Source organism: Myotis lucifugus, unplaced genomic scaffold, assembly GCF_000147115.1.
Source record: "Myotis lucifugus unplaced genomic scaffold, Myoluc2.0 scaffold_7357, whole genome shotgun sequence".
NCBI classification, from domain to species: Eukaryota; Metazoa; Chordata; class Mammalia; order Chiroptera; family Vespertilionidae; genus Myotis; species Myotis lucifugus.
Window position 1 is genome coordinate 1 of NW_005878405.1, and position 7,740 is coordinate 7,740.

General features: G+C 64.5%; 1 protein-coding gene across 1 annotated transcript; it reads right to left on the minus strand.

The window, feature by feature from the left end:
- Window positions 1–3: 3 nt before the first annotated feature.
- Window positions 4–6,074, minus strand: LOC102433884 (ladinin-1-like; the record flags this gene model as incomplete). The annotated part of the gene is given in 9 exon segments (XM_014451073.2): window positions 4–24; window positions 502–645; window positions 747–810; window positions 2,766–2,809; window positions 3,309–3,419; window positions 3,795–4,702; window positions 4,705–4,752; window positions 4,755–4,819; window positions 5,914–6,074. Coding segments are annotated over 9 exon segments (1,566 nt in total), but the record flags the coding sequence as incomplete, so codon positions are not given.
- Window positions 6,075–7,740: the final 1,666 nt, after the last annotated feature.

Genomic DNA, 7,740 nt, shown 5'->3' on the forward strand with positions numbered 1-7,740 from the left:
CACCCCCGAGAGCGTCAGATTCTCCTGAAAGCCGGTGCTCGGTCAGGGCGGGGGAGGGGCACAGGACAGAGCCCCTCTTGTCCCCTGCAGCGCCCCGTAGACCTGAGGGCCCCACCCCCACCCCCACCCACCAGGAGCCGCGAGGACCTGGGCTCAGGACCCAAAGGGTGACTCAGGTCAACCGCAGCTTCGGCCCAAATGGACACATGCAGCCACATCAGGGGTTGAGCGTCGACCTATGACCCAGGAGGTCAGGGTTCGATTCCCGGTCGGGGCACAGGCCCGGGGTGCAGGCTCGATCCCCAGTGTGGGGCGTGCAGGAGGCAGCCGGTCCCTGATCCTCTCTCATCATGGATGTTTCTCTCTCTCTCTCCCTCTCCCTTTGTCTCTGAAATCAATAGAAACATCTTTTTTTAAAGGGACATTTGGAAACACGGTGTTTGGAGCAGTGCCCGGGCCAAGGCCGTGGGTGTGGGGTCCTCAGGCCTCCGCGCCCCTCACCTTGCGGCTGGAGGCGGGCTCCGCTCGGCTGGGGCCCTGGCCTGCCAGCTCCTTCTCGAAGAGGTGACGCCTGCTGGCCACGCCCACGGGCGCCACGAAGACCTGGGTGCGGGAGGAGCCGGGGGACTTGACCGACACTGCCCTCTGGGGAGAGAGAGCACAGGCTGACCCAGGAGGCGGTGGAGGCCAGGGGCACCCCACACCCTCACCCTCCCCCGCGGGGGCCCCCGCCCCTCCCCGCCCACCTGGATGGCCGTGTGGTATCTCTCCAGCTTCTCGCCTAACTTGACCGGGAGCTTCATGCTGGCACTGCCGGGCAGAAGGACGGGATGAGATCGACCAGTGAGGCCCTGCCCCCCGAGACCAGGTGTGCACCCCTCCTTCAGCAGGCGGGGCTCCAATGGCCGCCCGTCCCCTCCCTCTGCACCACCGCCCGGTCCTGTCACTTCTACCCAAACACGTCCGTCCCGGACCCGCCTCGCCGCCTGCCCCACCCCTGCGGTCCCCTCCACACGCCCACCCCCGGCTGAGCCCTGACCCCGCACTCTCCCTGCACACGAATCCCACCCTGTCCTTCCACTCCAACCCTCAGGCCCCAGGACAGAGACCAAACTCCGGGCCTGGTCCCTGTCCCCCCCACCGGACCAGTGCCCCCGAAACCCCCTTCTTTACCTGCTTGTGTACCCCGAACCAGACGCGGTAGGCTCGTCACACTCAGCCTTTCCACAGGCTCCCCCGCCCCCCAGTTAAGAGGCACCCCCCCACTTCCCGTCTGGAAATCTTCAGTTCCACCCAGAGTCAGCTGCTGCCCTCGACACGTTCCCCAGCCCCCGCAGGCCGACACCTCCCGCTGGGCGAGGCTCGCGGGTTTAACTGCCTGATGTGAGTCACTTGAGGGCGGCACCTGCCTCGCGTCCATCTCTGTACCCCAGGCCCCCCGACCCCGAGGGCCTAGGGTGGCAGGTCTCAGCGAGGGTCCCGTGTGTGAGCTGTGAGCCCCTGAAGTCCCTACCGCTCCAGACGCCTGCTTTTCAGATCTGATTTCCGGGGGGTTTCAACACACAGTCCTCACACTGTTCCCACCAACATTTGGGGGCACGGGGTGCTCATTGAACATGCAGCTTCCCGCCCGGCCAGGGCAGCTCAGCTGTTGAGCATCAACCCGGGAACCAAGAGGTCACCGGTTCGATTCCCGGTCGGGCACATGCCCGGGTTGTGAGATTGATCCCCAGTGTGGGGGGCCTGCAGGAGGCAGCCGATCGGTGATATTTCTCTCTCGTTGATGTTTCTATCTCTCCATCCCTTCCCCTTCCTCTCCCTCTAAACCAAGCATGTCAAACTCAAGGCTTGCGGGCCACATGCGGCCCACAACGAATATTGTTGCAGCCCACCCTATATAATGGTACGTAAGAAACCTTTTAATAAAAATTTCATAACTTAATTTTTAGAATATCCTGTTATACATAATTATTCATAACGAACTACTACGTTCGCTAATGACTGGTTACTACAATCGTGTAGCATTCATTTCCCTTACGCACAGGCACACCATTTCTCTCCACGAATACCAGCAGCGAATATTTTAGCAGCCGATGGCCACGGCATTCGTCTTGGACTGCCTTGTGTGGTGTGCGCAACGGGAAATATTTCGCTTTCGGAGAACGAGAAAAATAGGTTTATTTGCGTGACATTAATTAATTTGTGCAGTTATTCAATGTCCGGTAAGTTAATGTTCAAGAAAAAAAAATACTAATTTTCACTAAAATGTTCTATGACTTTATGTTAGCGACGACTCACTTATTTCAGCCCTTTGTATTCAGCGCGTCTCTATCGAAACAAACCTCCGTTTCTATGAACATGGAAGCTTTTGGTTTATTTGCGGCCCACGTACGCTTAAACCTTGTTGATTTGGCCCGAGTTAGCCTTTGAGTTTGACATGCTTGCTCTAAACACTCAAAAAAAACCCCACAAACAAACAGATATCACACACACACAAAAAAAATTAAAATAAAATAAAAAGAAACATGCAGCTCAGCCCCTACTTCAAGCTAAACCCTCTTCTGACTTCGCAGCCCCGCCCACGCCCGCCTCCTCTGGGAAGCCCTCCCTGGTCCGCCCCTCAGGCTGCACCTCCCCGGCCTCAGTCCCTCCTGTGAACCCAGCCTCCCAGCCACTCTGGGGCCCTGGGTGAGACTGCACCCCCCCCCACCCCGCTCCTCCCCGTGTGCCCTGCGGCTCAGCAAACAGGCCCTCCGGCCCCTGACCTGCGGGTGAGGGTGGCTTCCGAGTTGGTGGTCCGGGGGCTCATCTGGAAGGAGAGAGAAAGGCACTGATGAGCGTGGGGGGCAGGGGGTCCCGGGGAGGCCGCGGCCTCCCTCAGGGGAGGGGCCCCCCTCTCAGACACTTCCTCCTCGCACCTCCCACCCTCCACTGCTCCGCTCCCAACCAAACCTCCATGACGGTCCCCCGTCTTGTCCAGGAGACACCTGCCCCCCCACCTGCCAGTCTGGGGAAAGCCTCTCCTTGGGCCCCTGTAGGTGTGTTTTGGGGGGTACCTGCCCCCCACCTGCCCAGGGGCCCTGTGGAGGCTGCCAGCTTTCATCCTGCAGTTCCGGATGGCACCACCAGGTGGGGCTGCTCCTGCGTGTCCACATCCACCGTCCAACTCCCCACCCACCAGGGGGCCCCCAAAGGGCCCGCTCTGCCCTCCTGGTGTCGGACCCACGACCTCTGTGCTGTGGCGGAGGCTGGTGCCCTGGGCTGGGCCTGCGCGGACAAGGCCCGGACGTGCCCGGGGGGTGGCTCACCCGGAAGGAGATAGTCCCTGGGGGCTTGGACCTGCGGAGGGAGGTGCTGTAGGTGGCCCCCGTGGGCGAGAAGGCATCCTCTTCCTCCTCCTCCTTGCTGGGAATTTTCACCTGGATGGAGGGGGCGTGTCACACCGGCCGCCACGGGGACCCCAGGTGGCCCAGCCCAGCCCAGAAGCCGCGGGAGGAAGTGGGGGGCAATGGGGGGGGCGGTCCTGGGCCTGCCTCTGCTGTGGGGATGGGAGACACTGTTCCCTGGAGCCCGGCCGCCGGGCACAGCTGCTGGGGGAACTCCCGGGGGGACCCCGAAGTCCAGGGCCTGGGTGGGGATTGGCTCCTGTGACCCAGCTGATGCCCCTGCCGTGATGGTGACGGGGAGCAGGGAGAGAGAGAGGACACGGCCCGAGCCGGCCTGAAGATGGGGGACGGGAGACGGCAAGGGAGCCACCGGCACCTGGTAGGACTGGGGGCGGGGGGACGGCCCACCTGGAGTGTGATGGGCCGGAGGCGGGAGGCCGCGGTCGGAGGGGTGCACCCGCCTGGCTCGGCCGAGGGCAGGCGGCAGTGGGCCCTGGCTCTCTGGCTTCTCCCAGCCACCGGCTGCTCCCGGGCCTGGGGCTGCTCCTGAGCCCGGGGCTTCTCCTCGGGCTGAGGCTGCTCCTGGGGCTGCTCCTCATCCTGGGGCTGAGGCTTCTCCTTGGGCCGAGGCCGCTCCTGGGTCTGAGGCTTCTCCTTGGGCTTCGGCTGGTCCTCATCCTGGGGCTGAGGCTTCTCCTTGGGCCGAGGCCGCTCCTGGGACTGAGGCTTCTCCTTGGGCTGAGGCTGCTCCCGGGGGTGAGGCTTCTCCTTGGGCTTCGGCCGCTCCTCGGGTGGAGGCTTCTCCCCGGCCTGGGGCTGCTCCGGGGCCACAGCCCTCTTGGGGACCAGCTTTGTGTCTGCGACCGGCGACTTCTCAAAGATCAACGCCTTCTCAGACACCCGTCCCCGCTCCGAGCCTGCCGCCTTCGCTGGGGGGGGCTGCTTCTCGGGGACGCCGGCTCCGGCTGGATTGGGTCTTTTCTCCCACACGTCCATCCTCTCCAGCACCGACTTTCTCCCGGACACGGGCGTCCCCTCGGAGCTCGGCCCCTTCTCCGGGCCGGAGGGCTTCTTCTCGGAGCCCGGGGGCTTCTCCGGGACCCCGCTCGGCCTGCCCCCCGGCTCTCGGGCGGCCACGCTCTCCTCCGCCCGGGCCCAGGGCGCCTGCTTCTCCTGGCTCAGTCTGCGGCGGGGCGGGGCGGCCACCTCCTTCGTGGGTGCGAGGGACGGCCGGACGGACTGCCCAGGGCCCGGGCTGTCCCCGCCCTCCTCGGCCTCCAGACGCTCGCGGAGGGGGGCCTGCGCGGCCTCCACCCCTGGCGGCGCTGGCGCCGCTCCCTCCGCGTCCTGAGGATGGCCTGCACCTCTCGCCCTCATCTCGGGGGGATGCGGGCGGTGCTGTGGGCACCTGGGTTTCGTCCACGCTGGGCAGCCTGGGCCAGAAGACGGGAGGGAGGGTCAGAGGGCATGGCATCTGAGGTGGGGGGGACCCCTGGCCACCCCACAGCCCACAGCCCACCATCACTCAGGTAAGGATCACACCAAGGGTGTCCGAGGTGTCATTTCTACAAGGCACCCTGTCCGGCCGGCGTGGCTCAGGGGTTGAGGGTCAGCCTATGACCCAGGAGGTCAGGGTTCGATTCCCAGTCAGGGCACAGGCCCGGGTTGCGGGCTCGATCCCCAGTGTGGGTCGTGCAGGAGGCAGCCGGTCCATGATTCCCTCTCATCATTGATATTTCTATCTCTCTCTCCCTCTCTGAAATCAATAAAAATAATTTTTTTAAATATATTTTATTGATTTTTTACAGAGAGGAAGGGAGAGGGATAGAGAGTTAGAAACATTGATGAGAGAGAAACATCCATCAGCTGCCTCCTGCACACCTCCTACTGGGGATGTGCCCACAACCAAGGTACATGCCCTTGACCGGAATCGAACCTGGGACCCTTCAGTCCGCAGGCCGACGCTCTATCCACTGAGCCAAACCGGTTTCAGCTAATTTTTTTTTTTTTTAAAAAAAGGGAGACATTCGGTTCTCCCTGGGCCCTTCTCTTCCGGGCCCTCAAAGCGAGGTGGCCAGACCAGCCTCCCCTTAGAAGGGGATTGAAGGGTCCGGGTTTGGGGGCACAGGCTGGGTTAGTGGGGACAGTACGGCCACAGAGCCTGACAGAGTGGACAGAAGTCCTGGCCCTGCCCCCTCCCCTCCAGGTGGGTCACCATCCCCTGTGGACACTGACTCAGGGTGTCCCCCTGTGAATGGGTTCCGGGGGCCTCTCAGAGGAAGACAGAGGGAGTCACGTCCATCCCAGGACCCAGCAAAGCCCGAGTTCACGGATAGGAATCAAGGAATAGTAGCACCTGGAGCCGGGGAAGTGGGCGGAGCAAGGCCGGTCCAGCAGGGGCTGGGGACGGAGGGGAAATTGACCTCCCTCTTCACACCCAGAGCCGCGTGCCCCGGGCCGGCCTCATGCTGCCGTGAGACGCGGACCCGCGGAGGATGCGCCACCCGGCCCCGCCCTGACCGCGCACCTGTCCGGGGCCGGCCGCCCTCCGTTCTGGTTCTGGGCGAACCGGGCCGACCTGTCGTCGTCCTCAGACGTGGAGCTGAGGTTCCGGTGGCGTCGCCGGCGCTCCCGCTGCTGCTCCTCCTCATCCTCCAGGCTCCACTGCTGGGCCAGGCTGGGGGCGGGAGAAACGGGGGGTGGGGGTCAGCGAGGCCCAGGGGACCCAGACCCTGGACGGCAGTCAGTAGGCCGGGGAGACCTCGGCCTCCCGGTGGCGCCCTGTACAGGTGGCTACGGGCGCTGCACCCACATGCGGTCAGTGCAGATACGAACTGTGCGTGGAAAGTGACGGGAAAGATAGAACCTAAGTCCGGCCGGCGTGGCTCAGGGGTTGACCATCGACCTAGGAACCAGGAGGTCAGGGTTCGATTCCCGCTCAGGGCACAGGCCCGGGTTGGGGGCTGGATCCCCAGTGTGGGGGGCGTGCAGGAGGCAGCCGGTCAGTGATTCTCTCTCAGCATGGCTGTTTCTCTCTCCCTCTCTGAAATCAATTAAAATACTAAAAAAGAAAAAGGAACTGAGACTCTATCCCAGGACAGAACCTCAAAGCCAAACACCAAAAAAGGGTGCTGGGCCGGCCGGCCCTCCCCCAGCGGGGGACGCCGCCTCCCGGGAGCCCACAGCTGCGAAGAGGAAGGAGGGAGCCCGGGGGCCACCGAGAGCGTGGGACTCCCCGCCCAGGAGCAGCCGGGAGAGCAGGTTTGGGGAAACCCCGTGGCCAACCCGCTGACCTCTGGGGCTCCAGGCCAGGCCCAGGGAGGGGCCCCTGGTTCCCCCATCCGGGCGGCCCAGCCACCCTCTCCCTGCGACACCCCTCCCTCGCCCCACCTTCATTTGGGGACAGGCACCCCCCCCCTTTGCCGCCCCGTAGAGCTGCGAACCCCGGCTGCTCTGGGTAAAGGAGGGGTGGTTGAGCCTCGACCTATGACCCAGGAGGTCAGGGTTCGATTCCTGGTCAGAGCACAGGCCCTGGTTGTGGGCTCCATCCCCAGTGGGGGGCGTGCAGGAGGCAGCCGGTCAGTGATTCTCTCTCATCATTGATGTTTCTATCTCTCTCTCCCTCTCCCTTCCTCTCTGAAATCAATAGAAATATTTTTTAAAGGAGGGGCAGGCGTGAAGGCTCCCCAGGGCTCCGTGTGAGGTACTGGCCGTGTGACCTTGGGCCAGTCCTCAGCCCCTGAGGGTTGCACACCATGGGGGTCCCCCGTGGGGGTCACAGAGGCCCCTCCTGGCCCTGATGGTCTGGGGACAGGTGTCCGGGGAGCCCGAGGGCGGCCCCAGGAGGGGGGGGGGCTGCTGGGGGCCGGGTGGGAGAATGATTAACCACAAGCTGCTGGGCCGGGAGTTCTCGAATCCACCTTCACCCCCCGCAGCCGGGCCCAGCCCAGCCTCGCCCACGACCGGCCGGCCAGGGAGGAAAGGACGAGCTGCTGGCCAGGCACCCGGCCAGCGGCTCACCGCGGCCCCCGCACCGGGCCGGAGCGTCTGAATTCCACCCCGGGCCGGGCTGCAGAAGGGCCCCCAGCTCCCCCAGCTCCCCGCCGGGGCCACAGGCCTCACAGCCGCCTCACGGCTCCCGGCGATGGCCGAGTGACTCAGCGCCCCCCCACCCCCCACCCCCCGCCTCCCGCTGAGGCTTGTTCCCGGGAGCCGGGCAGGAGCCGCGTCAGGATGGCAGCCGGCGGCAGCTGCCCACAGGGTCTCCCAGGGCCGGGCTGGGGAGGGGGGAGTGGGGGGCAGAGGGCCCCGTCCAGGATGCCTCTGCAGGGCCGCCTGGACACCGTGTGGAGTG